We start from the raw sequence: 19617 nt of genomic DNA, 5'->3' as shown, positions 1-19617 counted from the left end.
TCCCCATTTCTAGTTACATTTTGAGACCTTTCAGTCAAAATTTCATGAGTTTTAAGTCAACTTTGTGATTGTTGAATGCTTGGGAATGGCAAGACTGTAAAAGTTACTCACACAAGTAGGGATTGCGGGATCAGGCGCTTGACATTTAATTCTGTGAATCCTGTTGGTACTGTACATTTTATTATAGTAATGCCCACTAGATGGCAGTATAGTGTCTAAGGGAAAAATACAGGTGTCTGGTCTTAGAGCCCCTATGTTTGAGATAGGGTGACCAGATGTCCCAATTTTATAGGGACAGTCCCGATTTTAGGGTCTTTTTCTTATATAGGCTCCTATTACCCCCATCTCGATTTTTCACACTTGCTATCTGGTCACCCTAGTTGGAGAGCCCTGTCCATGTTTATGCAAGTTCTGGAGACATCAGAAGGTGTTACTAGGAAGGAAGCATGGTCCCAGACCTCAAGGCACAGTTAAGAATGAGACGGACTCTTCAAAGCATGTAAAGAGGCAAGGTCCCTTCTCAAAGAACTTTCTGTCCAGCTCAGAGAAATGTGATGTACAGGGTTATGGTTCTGATGCAGGACCATGCTGGGACACAGTCATGGGAGATCAGTGCAGAAGGGTTTAGGAGTGGTTTGGAAGACGAGAGAGGTTGTCTCAAGCGTAGGCGGCAGTATGAAAGAAATCCTAGGTATGGAGTGAGAGGAGAAGTTGGATGTAATTTACCCCTCAAATTCAGGGTGTTGCTAACTCCTCCTGCTTCTTCCTCCACAGCTTCTTCACATCTACCCTTGCTGCCCACACCGTTGTCCTTGCCTTGATGGTCTCCCATCTTGTAATCCTTCTGGCCTTCTCATCTGCTCCTGGCTCCCCTCCAGTCTGTGCAAAATGCCACTGCCAAATCCACTGCCCTCACCCACAGCTCTGTTCATTTCTCTCTCTCTCACACACACACGTACACGTCCCTTCTTTGACTCTGCATCATCTTCAGCACCTACTTCAAAAACCATGTCCCCTTGCTCAAAGTTCTGCCAGCTCAGAACCCTCTGCTTCTCCTCCCTGTTGCCCAATAGTCTCCTGTTCAGACCCTGCACGCCAGTGTTATCAGTTCTTATGTTTGGTGAGTTCCTTGAAGTCTCAGCTCCTCGAGTCACGGGATAATATGAGACTCTCAACTTTTGTTTAAATAGACAAAGTAAGTTTCTTGCCCTTACAGCTGCTGAGAAAAGCTTGAAAGCATGATCCTTGAAAGCTCAAAGACCAGAAGGGAGATAAGAATCTCAATTTTTTCATGTTTAGAAACTTGTGTTTTTAGGCCAATCTTGTTATTTTTATGGGGCCTGACTCATGATTTTTTGAATGCTTGTGGTTGAGAGTTTTGGCACTCTGCCAGTTCCACCTCTCCCCTAATCCTTTAGTTCTCTTTGTGTACCTCTGGGCCTTTTCACCTGCTGTCCCTTACATCTGGAATGTCCTCCTTCGTCTTCCACAGAGCTTCCATTTCCTTCAAATCCTTTTGCACACCCTCCCTCCCTGTTTCAAAGCCCTCTAACAATAATTCTCTAAGTCCCTTTAAAAACCATAGCAATAAATACATGGTCATACAAAAGGGACTAATGCAGCAAACCTTATCCCCCAAACAACTCTATAACCTGCTCTGTGTGATACATCCTCCCCCTCATTCGTTACCCACACCTACTCCCAGCATGACCTCTCTTGCCATGATCAGTACAGACTGTCAGCTCTTCAGGGCAGGGACCTTGTACCTATGGGCTATATACAAACACTGAAGCAGGTTTGGAATGGGGGAAGTGTGTTCAAGGTGAAGATGAGAAACTTGAATTTGATGCAGAAGAAGCAAAGGAAGCCAGTGAAAGGATTTGAGGAGAGAGTGAATTTTGGGGTGCGTTGGTGCCAGCCTTTGTGGCACCTCTTGTTCACTTAATGCAGTGAGGGTACTGTGTGCCACTGGATCCCGGATCCCTAGGACTCAGCGCTGTCTCAGGTAGGGGGGGCACTTACCCAGGGCTTCTTTTACACTTTCTATTCACAAAGCTAAGCTATGTCATGCATGAGTTTCAGTGAGACCATTTTAAACATAAGATGGACGCAGTGAAAGTGCCCCATGTCCATTCTCCCCACCCCCATCTTGGGCATGAGGGAAGAGCTGCAAATGTACATCAGAATAAATCCCTTCTGTCCTCCCCTGCTCCCCTCCCAGTGCTCATTGACACAGATGCAAGAAGCGGGCTGCAGGAAGAGGACAGTCAGAGATGGTATTTATGGCTCTACCACAGACAGCCCGGTGGGACTGTCAAAGGCCAGCTCAGATCTGTGGAATAACGAAATTCCTGGCAGCTCTGGAACACTGTGCCAAGCAAGTGCTTTTCTGTGCTTGTCTGTCTCTGTGTGCCTGTCTTCCTGTGGCTTCCCAGCAGGTAGTGGAGTTCCCCAGCGAGCGGAAGTATTCCAGTTAGAGCTGGGCCTTTTTTTGGACAAAATATTTTTTGGCCGAAAGAGGCTGATTCAGGTCAACTGAAACATAAGACCGTATGAATGGCCACACTGGGTCAGACCAATGGTCCATCTGGCCCAGTATCCTATCTTCCAAGAGTGGGCGGTGCCAGATGCTCGATGGAGAATGAACAGAACAGGGCAATTTATCAAGTGATCCATCCCCTATTGTCCAATCCTAGCTTCTGACAGTCAGAGGATTAGGGGCACACAGAGCATGAGGTTACATCCCTGACCATCTTGGCAAATAGCCATCGATGGACCTATCCTCCATTAACTTACCTAATTCTTTTTTGAACCCACACCTTTGGCCTTCACAACATTTGCTGGCACAGGTTAACTGTGCCTTGTGTGAAGAATACTTCCTTTTATTTGTTTTAAACCTGCTTCCTGTTAATTGGGTGATCCCTGGTTCTTGCATTATGTGAAGAGGTAAATAACACTCTCTTATTCACTTTCTGCACATCATTCATGATTTTAAAGACCACTGTCTTACCTTCCCCCACCCCCGACGCCTCTTTTCTGAGCTGTCCAGTCCCAGTCTTTTTAATCTCTCCTCATATGGAAGGTGTTCCATGCCCTTACTCATTTTTGTTGCCCTTCTTTATACACACTGTTTATTCCTTTTTCCATATCATGTATTAATATGTTGAACAGCACTGATACCAGTACAGGTCCTTGGTGGCCCCACTATTTATTTCTCTCCACTGTGAAAATTGTCCATTTATTCCTATCCTTTTTTCCCTATCTTTTAACGTATGAGAGGTTAGTAACCTATCTTTTCCTATCTTTTATCCAATGAGTGCCTACTTTGCTTAATAGCCTTGGTGAGGGACCTTGTCAAAGGCTTTCTGAAAGTCCAAGTGCACTATTTCCAGTGGATCACCCTTGTCGATATGCCTGTTGACCCCCTCAAAGAATTCTAATAGATTGTTGAGGCATGATTTCCTTTTACAAAAGCCATGTTGACTATTCCCCCATATAACATGTTCATCTATGTGTCTGATAATTTTGTTCTTTACTATAGTTTCAGCCAATTTACCTGGTACTGAAGTTAGGCTTACTGGTCTGTAATTGCCAGGATCTCGTCTGGAGCATTTTTAAAAATTGGAGTCACATTAGCTATCTGCCAGTCATCTGGTACAGAGGTGATTTAAGCAATAGATTACATGCCAAACTTAGTAGTTCTGCAATTCCATATTTGAGTCCCTTCATAACTCTTGGGTGAACACCATCTAGCTCTGGTGACTTATTACTGTTTAATTTATCAATTTGTTGCAAAAGCTCCTCTACTGACATCTCAGTCTGGGGCAGTTCCTCAGATTTGTCACCCAAAAAGAATGGCTCAAGTGTGAGAATCTCCCCCACATACTCTGCTGTGAAGATTGATGCTCACCCATGAAAGCTAATGCTCCAAAAGGTGCCACAGGATTCTTTGCTGCTTTTACAGATCCAGACTAACACGGCTACCCCTCTGATACCTTTGACACCTTGATTCTCCAGTGACCCTACTGATTGTTTGGCAGGTTTCTTGCTTCTGATCTACTTTGCTGTTAGTTTTAGTGTCTTTTGCTAGTTGCTCTTCAAATTCTTTTTTGGCCTGCCTAATTATATGTTTATACTGACTTACCAGAGTTTATGCTTCTTTTTTCTTTTCCTCAGTAGAATTTGATTTCCAATTTTTAAAATGTCTCTTTGTCTCTAACGGCCTCTTTTACTCTGTTTGGCCATAGTGTCTTTTTTGTTGTTGTTTTTAAATTTGAGATATACATATAGTGTGAGCCTCTATTATGGTAATTTTTAAAAGTTTCCACGAATCTTGCAGGCATTTAACTCTTGTGACTTTTCCTTTTAATTTCCATTTAAGTAGATTCCTTATTTTTGTGTAGTTTCCCTTTTTTGAAGCCAAATGCTAATGTGGTGGGTTTCTTTGGTATTCAGCTATATTCACCTCTTCGGCCAGATCCTCTGCTCCACTTAGGACTAGATCAAAAATTGCCTCTCTCCTTGTGAGGTTCCAGGACTAGCTGCTCCATGAAGCTGTCCTTAATGGTGTTTAGGAACTTTTATCTCTGCATCCCATCCTGAGGTGGCATGTTCCCAGTCAGTATGAGAATAGTTGAAATCCCCCATTATTATTAGTTTTTCTCTTTTGGTAATCCCCTGAACATTTCACAATGACCGTCACCATCCTGCTCATGTGGTCAGTAGTATATTCCTGCTGCTATATTCTTATTATTCAAGCATGGAATTTCTATTCGTAGATATTCTATGGTACTGTTTGATTCACTTAGATTTTTACTGAATTTGACTCTATGCTTTCTTTCACATATAGTGCTGCTTTCCACCAGTGTGGCCTACTCTGTCATTCCTATAGGCTTTGTACCCTGGAATTACCGTTTCCCATTGATTATCATCATTCCACCAAGTTTCTGTGATGCCTATTAGATCAGTACGCTCATTTAATACCAGGCACTCAAGTTCCCCCATCTTAGTTTAGACTTCTGGCATTTGTATACAAGTACTTATAAAATTTGTTAATATTTAGTTGTCTGCCTTCATGTGATGTAAATGAATGGGGCTGTTTCGTTTGACTGTTTCTCTTCAGCTCCTACTTGTACTTTATTAACTTCTTTCCTCTTCTCCTTACTAAGATAAAGAGTATCCCCTTTAATAAATCCTCCCCTAAGGAATGTACCTGTCCAAACCATGTGCTCCTTGCACCTGTCAGTTTTCCCTGAGTTTAAAAAATCCAGTAAAATCTTCTTAATTGTATATGTCAGCAGTCTGCCACAAGCTCCCTGGCTGACCTTGGTCAAGTCACTTCACTGCCTTTATTCCTCACCAATTCCTATACGAGGGCGATAATCCTGACTTTCCACCTTTGGCAAACACTTTGAGATCTACATGCTAACTGCTGCTCCTGTTACTGCAGACTTGGTACAGATGGACACATGGCAAAAAGCCACACAGAAAGCTTGAAGAAACGGTGGGATTGACAATGGGACAGAATTTCAAAAGCACAAAGGGGAGTTAGGCATCCAACTCCCCTAGGATTTTGGTGGCAGTTGGACAATTAACTGCCCTTTGAGTTTTTGAAAATTGGCCCCATTGTCTGTAAAGAGGCATGCAGGCTAGACTGGGCACACTGGTAACTTGTTAGGTGCCTGAGAGCTGCATCGAGACTACAAGGAACAGCCAACTGCAGCGCCCGTCATCTTCAGTGTGGAGGTGCCACTACCCTTACTGAGCTGAGGCGTGGCAAGCTGGTTTGTATAATGAAGATAAGTGGATCGCACAGCGGTGCTCCTGGGGCCACACTTCAGTCTCCCCTTGTCAAAGAGCTCTCAGTGCTTATGCATTTCTGAGGTCAATGGGGGAAGGGCACTCAGGAAAGTTAAGCGGAATTAACTGAAAATGTGAATTTAAAACAGATCGATTAGATCACATTAAACCTCTGTGTGGACACTCTCACTCTGAAATGAAGTGGCCTTACACCACTTCAGTTTAATTCAGGGAATGAACTAAGTGAGTTAAGCTAAAGCCGCTTCTGAAGAAGAGCTTCCACATTAATTAAATCAATGAGTTTTTTAATATAGGCACTTTAACAGCACACCTTTTGTTCATTCAACTTTGCTTTCCTGTGTATCATTGTGTAACGCATGCCCTAAGTGAGATGACAGCATCAGGTTTGGCTGGCACAAAGGCCCTATCTAAATTGCATTTAGGTCTGTTTTTGGAGCCAGTACAACCCCCATGAAGATGCACTGCTCTGGTGTAAGGCAGAGCTTGCACTAGTGCAGCCTACTTACTAGGGTCAGTCCAGTTTGCATTGATGCAGTGTTCACCATATAACTACATGGCTGTGTTTACACTGGTACTAATTTGCCTAGTATAGCCAAGCCCAAAGGGAAAGGTGGCTCTGATCTCTGCCAACACTGAGGCCTGATCTACACTAGCCTGTTATTTTGGAATTAGACTAATTATTTCTAAACAAAAATGATTCCGTCCACATGACCAAATGGGTTTTTTTGATGTAAAGGGCTCTTTAATTTGATTTCTGTACTCCACCTCGGCAAGTGGAGTAGCACTTAAATCGAGATCGCAATCTCGAGTTAAAGGTATTGTGGATGCAAATCGATGTTATTGGACTCCGGAAGCTATCCCAGGATGCTCCCTTGTGACTGCTCTGGTCAACACTCTCAACTCCAATGCACTAGCCAGGTGGGCAGGAAAAGTCCCAGGAACTTTTGAATTTCATTTCCTGTTTGGTCACCACCAGCAGAGGTGACCATCAGCACAGTCCACCATCACGGGCGACCATGCAGAGTCCACCATCACAGGAGATTGCGCAGTCCCGGATTCGCAGATGAGCCCCAGCATGGTCTGAACGAGAGGTACTGGATCTCATCGCATGCTGGGGAGATGAGTTTGTTATGGCAGAACTACGTTCCAAAAACAGGAACGCAAATACCTACCCTAAAGTCTCTAGGGCTATGACGGAAAGAGGCTACTCCAGGGACACAGAGCAGGGTCATACAGCAATCAAGGAGCTCAGGCAAGCATACCAAAAAGCCAGGGAGGCAAATGGGCACTCTGGGTCACAGCCCCAAATATTCCACTTTTACCGCGAGCTCCATGCAGTTACGGGGGTGATGCCACCACTACCATACCACTGTCTGTGGACACCTGCAAGGGGGAGGTGCACGGAGTGAGGAGGAAGATACATTGGAGGAGGACAGTGCACAGGCAGCAGGTGGGGAATCCTTTTCTCCTCCACCACCCTGCCCCCAGCCAGGAACTAATCTTAGCGCTGGATCCAATAGCCTCCCCTTACTCCCAAGGCAAGCTCCTGTTCCATGACCTTGGAGAAGGTACTTTTGGTGAGTGAGAGCTTGACTGGATCCACGTGGGAGGGAACCCAGCCGCGCTGGGTTGTTTGCGTTTACAGTAAATGGCTCATCCCTGCTCTGAGCCCGATTGGAGCTACGCGGGGTGGTTGTTGTGTGCAGTGATAATCCCAGAGAGCCTGCAGGCCCTCCTTTTATATGGCAAACCCACCAGGCATTGCTTGCTGTGGGAAAGGGGACCCAGCAGTTTGAAAGCATTGAAATGAATGTAGAAGAAGCAGAACCCTGCGTGCCCCTAGGAGCTGCCTGCAAGATTAATTCTGTTGCCCAGCCGTGTGTGATGACTTACTCATACCAAAGTGCCCTCTTTGTTCTCTGCAATGTATTTTTTAAAATACTACCCTCCCTTTTTCTCTTCCCGCAGGTGCAAATGTTTCAACGTGGCCCCTATCTACTCCATCCCAGGGGCTGGTCCAGATTAGAAGGCGGAAAAAACGAACTTGGGACAACATGTTCGCCGCGCTCATGCAGTCCTCCCACACTGTTAGGACCCAGCTGAATGCATGGAGGCAAACAATTGCAGAGTCCCGTAAAGCATTACAGGAACACGAAGAGAGGAGAGAGGCGTGTGATGAGAGCAGGCAGGATGCTATGGTCAAGCTTGTGGGGGAGCAAACTGACATGCTGCGCTGTATGGTGGATCTAATGCGGGAATGGCAGCAAGACTACAGACTTCCACTGCAGCCCCTGTATAACCGCCCTCCCTCCTCCCCAAGTTCCATAGCCTCCTCACCCAGACGCCCAAGAATATGAGGGGGGAGGCTATGGGGATCCAAACACTCAACCCTAGAGGACTGCCCAAGCACCAGAAAGCTGGGATATGTGAACTTTTGATTTGGTTTCTGGACTTGTCCTTCCCCCCTCCTCCACTCCTCTAACCCCCCCTCCCCCAGCCTAACTTATAATTGCTCTCAATGCATTGTGCATCAAATAATAAAGAATACTTTTTAAACAATTTTGACTTTATTCCCTTTCATATGTACAGGGTGAGGGTAACTTCAAGAGAAACAAACACAACTGTCACACTGTATCCTGGCCAGTCATGAAACTGGCTTGCAAAGCTTTTCTGATGCGCACTGCGCCGTGCTGCACTCTTCTAATCGCCCTGTTGTCTGGCTGTGCAAAATTGGCAGCCAGGTAAGTTGCCTTAACCTCCCACCCCGCCATAAAAGTCTCCCCCTTACTCTCACAGATATTGTGGAGCACACAGCAAGCAGCAATTACAGCTGGAATATTGGTTGTGCTGAGATCTAACCGAGTCAGTAAACTGCGCCAGCGCCCTTTCAAACGTCCAAAAGCACATTCTGCCACCATTCTGCACTTGCTCAGCCTATAGTTGAACTGCTCCTTACTACTGTCCAGAGTGCCTGTGTACAGCTTCATGAGCCATGGCATTAAGGGGTAGGCTGGGTCCCTGAGGATAACTATTGGCATTTCAACATCCTCAACAGTAATTTTCTGGTCTGGGAAGGAAGTCCCTTCCTGCAGATGTGCAAACAGACTAGAGTTCCTGAAGACGCAAGCGTCATGCACCTTTCGCGGTCATCCCACGTTGATGTCAGTGAAACATCCCTTGTGATCCATCAGTGCTTGCAGCACCATGGAAAAGTACCCCTTGTCGTTTATGTACTGGCCTCCACGGTGTGCCGGGGCCAAGATGGGGATATGCGTTCCGTCTATCACCCCACCGCGGTTAGGGAACCCCAGCGCATTAAGGCCATCCACAGTGGTCTGCACATTTCCCAAAATCACTACCCTTGATAGCAGCTGTTCAATGATTGTGTTGGCTACTTGCTGCACAGCAGCCCCCACAGTAGATATGCCCACTCCAAACTGTTTCCTGACTGACCGGCAGCAGTCGAGTGTTGCAAGTTTCCACAGTGCTATGGCCACTCGCTTCCTAACGGTGAGGGGTGCTCTCATTCTGGGGTCTTTGCGCTTCAGGGCAGAGGACAGCAAGTCACAAAGTTCCATGAAAGTGGCCCTACGCATACGAACGTTTTGCAGCCACTGGGAGTCATCCCAGACCTGCAACATTATGTGGTCCCACCAGTCTGTGCTAGTTTCCTGGGCCCAGAATTGGCGTTCCACAGCATGAACCTGGCCCAATGCCACCACGATCTCCCAATTGCCACATGCCATGCTTCTAGGAATGTCTGTGTCCATGTCATGTCCTCATCAGTATAGTAATCGCACTGTCGTCGCTTCCTTGCCCAGTTTTGCAGGTACTAAACATACTGCTGGATAATGCGCAATGTTTTTACAATGGTCAAAACTGCAGCAGAGATCTGAGCGGGCTCCATGTTTGCCATGCAATGGCGCCTGCATGGGTAATCCTTGAAAAAGGGCACAAAATGAGCTGTTCGGTTCAAGATGGCCGAAAAAAGGCGGTAAATGGTTGTCTTCTGTAGTTTCCACGGGAGCCCAGGACAGCTTCCACCGCTTTCTCTAGATTGTCTGTGTGGTTCTATTCACAGTGACTGAGAAACAGCAGGGAATTGTTGCCTTCTGTAGTTTCCACAGAAGCCCAGGACCGACGACATGGAAAAAGTGGCGAGAGCAGAGTTTGGGCGGAAACGTGAACAGAGTTTGCAGCTGAAGCTGTGCAGCTCTGTTCACGATGGCTGAGAAACGGTGGAGAATTGTTGCCTTCTGTAGCTTCCACGGGAGCCCAGGACAAACAACATGGAAAAAGTGGCAGAAGCTGTGCGGCTCTGTTCACGATGGCCGAGAGACAGAGGGAAATGGTTAGATGAAAGAGTAGAGAGAGGAGAGGACATTCGAAGTGGACTCAATATACCAGGAGACAGGCGGTGCACCATGCTGTACCATCTGCTGAAAGTATGGCGTCTGCCATAGCTTTCATGAAGGGAGGAGCGAGTGACGGCACACACCCAGAAAAACCCGCGAGAATGTTTTTGCCCCATCATGTACTGGGAGCTTAACCCACAATTCCAATGGGCGGCAGAGGCTGTGGGAATTGTGGGATTGCTACCACAGTGCAACGTTCTGCCATTCGATGCTAGCCTCAGTACTGTGGATGCACTCCACTGAATCCACGCGTTTTAGTGGAGACACATAACATTGAATGTATGAACTCGATTCAGGAAATTCAAATAAAATAACTTTGAATTAATTTCGTACTGTAGACGTACTCTGAGATAGGTTCGGCCTCCTCTCGGGTTGCTCTGTTTCCCAAAGTGATCCTAACAATATAGTCCTTTCTTCCTACCTTTGCTAGCTTTTCCTCCCACACAGCATTAAGGCTGTGGAAAGCTTTAGTGCTAGAATGAGAACTCAGGGAGGAAAAGGAAGAGCCACCCAAGCCAATACGCAACCTTTGTTCATTTTAAACAGGGTAGCAGAGGAAACTCAGAGCTGGCTGGTTATATAGATACTCATTGGGTCAGCATGAGTCCTGTTTTGAGTTTCCTGGCTAAACACCTCCCAGCTCTGTCCCTCAGGACTAAAGGAACCTGCAAAATGCCCTGGGTCTAATGTCCAGGAGAGAATCTGGAACCAGTCGGTATTTGCAACACACCCAGGAACAGACCCTACCATAGAAACACCCCACATTTTCCCTCATAGGTAGCCTACCCTGCCCAAACCATCTAGCACCCTCTTTTGTCACGTGCTTGGACCTCTTTAACTTCTTACTCCCTTTGGTCTGTACAGAGCTACAGCTTGTGCAAGGGACTCTATGGACAATTGCATTTAAAAAAATCTCTGTTAAAAGAACATTAAGGTTGCAAAGTCATGCACCCAAACATTAGGAAACGCCTGTGCAGCCTTAATGCAGCACTCATGGGCGTGTGCATTGGGATAGTCCGTTAATTAGATAATCACATACTGTTTTTTCTCCAAGACCCCTGCCTCCTGCAAGGGACTGAACTTTAGAGCTAGCCCTTTGAAGAGCTGTTCTTCACTTGAAATATCAGAAGGTCTTAAGTGCCGTTTATGTTAAAAGCTGGTCCTGACAAGTGATTCAGGGTCAACAGAGCAAAGGAAGGTGTGGGGCACCCTGGGTATGGACTTGGGTTGCTAACCCAGGCTGAAGCAGTTGGCACCATAATCTTCACTACTGCTGTTACCTGCAGGTGCTAGATTGAAGCATGCATGGGTGCGCTTACCTGTGCTACATTCACATCTTCATTCGCTGCATAGATCTATCCTCACACCTAAAACTACACCCTAGAGGGGCAAGCCCTCCAGATACTAAAGATTGGTGGTCAGGAGTGGGGCGGGGGAGGAATGTTGGTTCTTTTGCAGGGGGATAAAGACTTTCAATGCAGTTTAGGTTTCTAAGTGACGAGGCCACTTTTGAAAATGGGACATAGGTTCATCAGCCACTTGGGCGCTTTTGAAAACGTTACTCTTGTGTCACCTCGTCACTTAACTGAAAGGCATCCTATAAAGAGAAACAAAAATCGTGTATAACTTTTATTCCTCATTCTTATAATGAATATGAAGCAAAAAGTGCACAAGCCTAATTGTGTTTGTTTCTGAGTCATGCTTCAAAAGAAGAGACCAAAATGTATGTAATGTCTAAAGACAAGCAATGTTTTTATGGTCTAGATAGTCTTCTACTGGCTATGTAGCAGCAGTTGTCTAACAAATCCTATTCCCAATGCCACACTGACGTCAATAATACTCATTCCAGAACAAAGAAGTAAATATTCCTGTCAAATCCCTGGCTTGGGCAGTGGGTAAGGGGAGGAAATTCAGTGACTGGCAAATGGAAACAGGGAAAAAATTGGCAAGGAAAGACATTTTATTTTCCAGCCTCTGAGAGGATGTTACAAACAATGGGAAGTAATAACAATTATACATGGGGATGGGGTGGGCTGAGCTGGCATGGTCTCTTTAAAGCAGTGACCTCCCATTCCTAGAGTAGAAGATGGAGTTCTAGATCTGTGGGGGAGGAGGGCTGGCAGAGAGTGCATCAGAATTCACCCTGCTCTGTTCTTTTCCTGCCAGGCTATGGGAACCTGAGCCCCAACACTGTGAGTGCTCAGGTCTTCTGTATCTTCTTTGCCCTCTTTGGGATTCCTTTGAACCTCATCCTCCTGAACCGGATTGGGCAGCTGATGCTGTCTGGGGTTCGGCGTTGTGCCAAGCGCCTGGGGGAGAAGTTGCGCTGGCAGGTAAGCAGTCTGGCCATAAGCGCCTGATCCACACATTAAGGTGGAGGGGTTGTCTGGATGATGGTGTGAATTACCCAGTAAAGGAAGCAGTGATTACTCTGTCTTAACCTTTGGTTTATAGGAGCCAAATCATCTGTACTGATATCACAAGGAGCTGTTAGTTAATTGATAGCTTTACTTACCGTTCTGATGAACAGCTTCCCCTATAGCAGGGTTGGGCAAACTTTTTAGCCCAAGGGCCACATCTGGGTGGGGAAATGGCATGCAGGGCCATGAATGTAAGGCTGGGGCAGAGGCGAGGGGATGTGAGGTGTGGGGGGGGACTGCGATGTGCAGGAAGGGGCTCAGGGCAGGGGGGTGAGGTGCAGAAGGAGTGTGGCAGTGGGAGAGGGGGCTCAGGGCAGAGGTTGGGGTGTAAGAGGGGGTGCAGTGTGCAGGAAAGGGCTCAGGGCAGGGGGATGAGGTGCAGAAGGAGTGTGGCAGTGGGAGAGGGGGCTCAGGGCAGGGGATTGGAGTGCGGGGAGGGGTGCGGAGTGCAGGAGGAGGCTCAGAGCAGGGGTTGGGGTGCAGGAGGGGGTGCAGTGTGCAGGAAGGGGCTCAGGGCAGGGGATTGGGGTGCAGGAGGGGTTCGGCATACAGTCTGATTCTATCTGTCACAAGAGAGTTCCCTCTGCTGTTTCTCTGTTCTGTTGTTTACTAGCTAATCTCAAAGGAGCCATTCCTCCCTGACATGGACCCTATTGAATCCCTGACATGGAACTCAGAAATATACATTGCATACCCAGATGTTTTAAATATACAATATTTTCTTGGAGGTGGGAAAGAATTTCTGTCGGAGGCACATGCTACTAACGCATTTCAACTTTAGGCTGCGCTGCAAGATCCTGAAAACTGACTGATAGCAGAAGTGCTGATACTGCCTTCTCTACAGCAAAGGTTTTCCACTGGCAATCAAGGGACATCTGGTGATACACAGCAAACTGGTTTATCCTGGTTTGTCACTCCTTGTCTTCATCTGCAATAAAAGAAGCTAGTAATACATTAAACACTTCCTTAATTCTAATTTCCCATAATAATAATGGGATGTATTAGTGGTAGTTGCCACAGAGATGTTAGGTGAAATCCCGATCCCACTGAAGACAGTGTGGGGTTTGAGATCAGTGGAGTCAGGATTTCACCCATGTATTTGATCACAAATGGGGTGGGAGGTGGTCCACATGACTGTGATCATGAAGGGCAGTGTCCACAAGCTAATCTCTGTATTATCAACTGGTGTCCAAGGAGACAATGTTTGCAGCTCTCTGCTCTGTAGCACTGTGAATGGTGCCATTGTCATCCTATAAATAAAAGGAGAAAAATGCCCTAAGATAGGGGTCGGCAGCCTTTGAGAAGTGGTGTGCCAAGTCTTCATTTATTTACTGTAATTTAAGGTTTCACGTGCCAGTGATACATTTTACATTTACAGGGGCCGGGACCCCAGCTGGCAGAGGCCGGTGGACGGAACCCCAGACCAGCAGTGGAGGTGGCAGACTGAGCCGTTCAGCCTGCTGCCTGTCTGGGGTTCCGTCTGCTGGCTCCTGCCAGGCGGGGTCCCAGCTGCCGGCCCCGCTCAGCTCGCTGCATGCCCGGAGTGCCATTCATCCAGGAAGGCAGCAGACTGAGTGGGGCCGGTGGCCAGGACTCCAGCTGGCAGTAGAGTGCCACTGAAAATCAACTCGCGTGCCACCTTTGGCACACGTGCTGTAAGTTGCCGACCCCTGCCCTAAGAGGTTCTAACTGAGACTTGTGGGCAAAGGGTTTGTGATGTCCCTTTGCACTGGGTGAAATTTGCCTGGCCTGGATAAGACTAAAACCTTTGGTTCTGGCCCAGCCAACTCCACTCATGCCATTGGATGCAGTGCCTGAGCTAGACCATCGATCTTGTCTGGACCGCACACATGTCTATCAACTTCAGCAACGTGCTGAGCCCTCTGTTTGCTGTCTGCTCTAATCTTCCAGACTCATATCTGGTGGGTTTTTCTTTTCTGTTTGACTAGGAGGCAGCAGCCATACTGACAAGGACCTGTGCGCTGGTGACTGGCTTTTTGCTGTTCCTCCTGCTACCCCCATTTCTGTTCTCTGTGATAGAAGGCTGGACCTATGCAGAAGGATTCTACTATTCCTTTGTTACCCTCAGCACAATAGGCTTTGGAGATTATGTGATTGGTAAGTAGCTGGGATTTCATCACTCTCACCTAATGGAAGCCGGTAAACAGCGTGTGGCATACTGGAGACCCATTTGACAGTGTTAACCCTTTAATGATTCCCAGAATTGACAAATGCACTTTGATAGGTGACTGACTTGGAGGGGTCATAGAGGAGGAGATGGTTTTTGAGATAGCCAGATCATGCATGGTGACTCCTCTGTATGGCAGGAAGTGGAAAGCAATCTCTTCAAGTCCTTCTGCATCTAGCCACCCTGCGCCTTGTTAGACCAGAACTAGTCAGAGCATTATAGCCTTCATCGTGAGGTCTGATATTAAAATGTGCTGTATTGCAACGTAAAACCTCAACACCTAAAGCATTTTGTCTCGTCCTGATCCTACTCTACCAATGGATTGTCACTACCTTCTCCTCTGTCAAATCCAAGAGAGACGCCTAGACTGTCAGGCAGCAGGGGCAGAGTGTTCGCAGCTTCCAAAACCCTTTGCCAGAGGAAACAGACTGAGCCTAACCCCGACTGTGTTCAGATTGAAACAGCACACGCCTTTTTGATAAAGCTTTTGCCACTGAAAACACGAGATAGGGAAACACGCACACCCCTGAAGGCCTGGGAAAGAGAGAGAGGAAAACACCTTTTTATAGACTCTTCCCCACCCTCCCACCCCATTTCTTCAAAACTCTAGTTTGGTGCTTAATTACCTTAGTGATGGGCACCTTTGACATAGAGACAGGCAATCAGATTTTACTCTCCATCTTATGCAGAGGCTTGACTGCTGAGGAGTCTGTAAGCTGCCTTCCATAACCAGCCTAATACGATAGGAATATTGGGCTCAGTACAGGAGTGACTGGATAAAACTCTATGGCCTATCTTATATAATAATGGTGCCTTCTGGCCTTAAAATCTATAACTCTACGCTCCCGGTCAACCCTCCTGCAGTACGGATGCTGCAGCGTGGCTCGCAGCCTCTGTCTAACTGGATCGTTCCAAATGCCTTACCCATCAGGTGAACTCCTGTGGTAGGGAAAGCTTTCTCCATGGATCGAATGGTCCATCGTATTGCCATTTTCACTTTTTTGTAGAAGTCATTTTGCTAATGGCTGTTAAACCTCAGGGTGAAGTTCGCACTGGTGAAAGTTTCCTGATTGACAGCCAAGGAACCTACAAGAGTCTCTCTAGCTGAAATTCACGTTTGTGCAGAAAGCTGTTGCGAAGCCTATGGGTTGCTTAAACCTCGTGCTTAAGTGAGACACAGGTGGTGCACAGGTTTTGTGTTCATCTCTGCATAGGGCTGAATTGCACCCTTTATGCACAGATGGGGAAGATTGTAGGCAAAGGGGCAGGCTTGTTTATTGCCAGGACTGGGCTATTTACAAACCAGTGGCGATTACTCAACATTAAATAAATAAGATGATTATAAATGACCTGGCACCAGGTGAGAGCTGCCTGGCAACTTTGCTGTGCTGGTATGTTTGGGTTTTTTTTTTAATTCCGCATTTTATGTCCTTTTCCGTAATGTTTGCACAGCCCATGGGTTTTCAGTGGTGAAAATGACAAACTTTCCCATTAAAAATGAATGCAGGAGCCAAGTGGCGATAAATAAAACAGTATTGCAAGCACTTTATCTCCTCCTTGTGATTTGAATCTAGTGTATATTTGTGTCTGTGAGCAGATGCCTTTCCCAAACTGTTTCTTCAACACAGTCCATGCAGGAGGTAGAAACCAAACTCACCCTCTTTCTGGGGTTTCTCTTTATTATATTACCATAGCACCTAGGAGCCCTTGACAAACAGATGGTATCTACTCAAACAGCTTACAATCTAAGTAACCAAGAAATCAACCGGAGGTGACATAAAGTTCAGTTCAAACCTTCTTCCAAGGCTTGTCTGCTCCTAGGGTTTCTCCCAGAGGACTTTTCAGCCTTTACCTTAGATACCCCGTGTCACCTCACTCATATGCCACGTGGCTCAATGCGGCACCTGTGAGTAAGCAGAAGCCTCTTACCCTTCTCTTAGCCAGGAACACCTATTAAAAGGGAAGGGTATTTCAAGCAAACATTGCTATCATGTGACAGTATTTTAGTGCTTAACAAAAACCGGAGGCAAATGGGATTATGTAAATGAAATTGCTGACAGGCCCGTGGATGTGGTTACATTTTGAACGTGGATCTAATTTTGGTTTTGCTTTTCTTCTTTATGGTCATATTTACAACTCACAGTGAATTATGAGCTGTTGCTGACAAAGCCATGAAATAGGTCTGTTTTACAGTTCGTGCTTGTCCATGAGATAGCTGGCAGGTTCACATTTTGTACAGGGAGCAGTACCATTCTGTGATATTTCCATACCAGTCAGCATGGAGAGTTATAGCTGTCCCATAGTTCAATCTAATCCATTACGTTTTTATACCACATCTGTCACTGTAGTATCTGAACACCACTCTTGTTATCACCGGCGCTGACTTTTCAAAGTGCCGGGAGGTACTTGACCCCCTGCTCCGTCCCAGGCCCTGCCCTCACTGCACTCCTTCCCTGAAGGCCCCATCCACACCCCGTCTCTTCCTGCCCCCACTCTACCCCTGCACTGCCTCTTTCTGCCCAGTTCCACCCCCCCTCGAGTGTGGCACATCTTCTCTCCTCCCTCTTGCCCCTCAGCCTCCTGGACGCTGCAGGACAGCTTTTGCGGTGGGTGGGAGGCACTGGGAGGACAGAGGAGGTGCTGATCCACGGGACCTGCTGGTGGGCAGGAGGTGCTGCGGTGGGGAGATGATAGGGCTGCCAGTGGGTGCTCAGCACCCACCATTTTTTCTTCGTGGAGCATCCAGCCCGGAGCATCCATGAAGTCAGCTCTTATGCTTGCCATGCTGAAGGGATGTAAAGGGTCCATGGCTTTTCCCAGGGTTGCCAATGAGCAGACCCCAACAGTCCTTCCCAACCCAAGCTTCTGCTTTAGCTTTAGCTATAAAGTTTCTCTTACAGCACTCTTGGCCCAATGGCTATAAATGTTTGGGGTATTTTTCTTCCAGGGATGAACCCAGACCTTACCTACCCTTCCTGGTACAAGATCCTGGTATCTGTGTGGATCCTCTTTGGGATGGCCTGGCTGGCCCTGGTCATCAGTCTGTGCATCACTTTGCTAGAGAACTCTAGTGACCTCTGCCAGTGCGGCAAGAAGAAGAGCAAAGAGCTGGAGCAGGAGTTAATGGATTGTAACAAAAATAGCAGCCCGAGGCCTGATGACGTGGAGAACGGCAGCAGCAAGGACACAAAACCTGAAGGCGCAAACTGAATAGCACACACAAAGCTTTTCTGAGACAATGTGAACTTTGCAGAAGGAACATCTGATGGACTAGTTCTCTTTGGTGTGCCAGGAGTTGTAGCACCGTTCTTCTTAAAATGCTTGGCATGGAGTTCAGCCAGACAGCAGAATTGAGTTTGGAGAGACTCTACTGTGAATCAAGTGATTGAAATAAAATGTTGCATTTTCATATTTTGAGAGAGAGAAGGGAAAACCAAAAGCGCTTTTTAGTGCCAGTGGCTCCAGGGCTTATTTCATCCCAATGATTACAAAGTCTGCTTTTGATCTGGACACAGACTGGATTGTAAATAGTTTGATAAATGGGAAAATCTGAAAAAAGAAATTGTTGAGATTCTCATGGTATAAAGACCACAGTGGTCTGTGTGTTCCTATTAGCCTCCTGGCATATGCACTAGTACCTCCTGATGGATGGAATGCTAGAACTGCTCATGTGGCATTCTGTCAAGATCATGAGACTGATCAAGGAGTGTCCTGTTGAAATAACTCCCCAGAAATCATTTGTGCTGCTTAAAAAGAGCTTATGGAATCTAATGCCTGGTACCCTTTGGATACACATTCCCAGTCTGCTCATTCAGTCTTTACTGCTGTGCTACCAGCATCCGAAATCATGCATTTTGAAAATCTGGTCTTTTAGGCCAGGTTTGAGATTTTGGATGAGTCACCCACTGTCTGCATGGGACCCATGTTCAAGAAAAGCAATGGGCAGAAGAGAATGTGATGGATGTAAAAGATAGTCTTTTGAGATAGAGGTTTCAGCATTTAGAAATACAGAGGGCCAGGAGTATGACAATATAGATACTTGAGTTGTTCACAGTCTCCCAGAGTCAAAGGTCCTGGATTGCTTCCAAAAAGTGGAAGCTATGACTGTCAAGTGATTTAAAAAAATTAATTGTGATTAATCGCATGATTAAAAAAAATTAATCGTGATTAACGTGCTGTTAAACAATAATGGAATACTACTTATATTCATATTTTTGGATATTTTCCACATTTTCAAATATATTGATTTCAGTTATAACACAGAATACAAAGTGTACAGTGCTCACTTTATATTTATTTTTATTATAAATATCTGAACTGTAAAAATAAAAGAAATAGTATTTTTCAGTTCACCTAATACAAACACTGTAGTGCAATCTTTTTATCATGAAATTTGAACTTACAAATGTAGAATTATGTACAAAAAATAAGTGCATTCAAAAATAAAACAATGTAGAACTTTATACCCTACAAATCCACTCAGTCCTACTTCTTCTTCAGCCAATTGCTCACACAAACAGATTTGTTTATATTTGCAGGAGATAATGCTGCCCACCTCTTGTTTACAATGTCAGCTGAAAGGGAGAACAGGCATTTGCATGGCACTGTTGTAGCTGGCATTGCAAGGTATTTACATGCCAGATCTGCTAAAGAGTCATATGTCCCTTCATGCCTCAGCCACCATTCCAGAGGACACGCGTCCATGCTGATGATGGGTTCTGCTTGATAACGATCCAAAGCAGTGCAGTCCAACGCATGTTAATTTTAATCATCC

General features: G+C 46.2%; 1 protein-coding gene across 1 annotated transcript in view; it reads left to right on the top strand.

The window, feature by feature from the left end:
* Positions 1–19005, top strand: part of KCNK17 (potassium two pore domain channel subfamily K member 17) — a 50835-nt gene extending 31830 nt beyond the window's left edge. The window contains exons 3-5 of the mRNA XM_030557279.1: positions 12402–12568; positions 14605–14773; positions 17791–19005. Coding sequence (XP_030413139.1) covers positions 12402–12568; positions 14605–14773; positions 17791–18053 — 599 coding nt within the window. The 3' untranslated portion in view covers positions 18054–19005. The remainder of the gene's footprint in view (positions 1–12401; positions 12569–14604; positions 14774–17790) is intronic.
* The last annotated feature ends 612 nt before the right edge of the window (positions 19006–19617 follow it).

The sequence above is a fragment of the Gopherus evgoodei genome, chromosome 3, assembly GCF_007399415.2.
Source record: "Gopherus evgoodei ecotype Sinaloan lineage chromosome 3, rGopEvg1_v1.p, whole genome shotgun sequence".
Classification (NCBI taxonomy): domain Eukaryota; kingdom Metazoa; phylum Chordata; order Testudines; family Testudinidae; genus Gopherus; species Gopherus evgoodei.
This window is presented reverse-complemented; position numbering and strand designations above follow the sequence as displayed.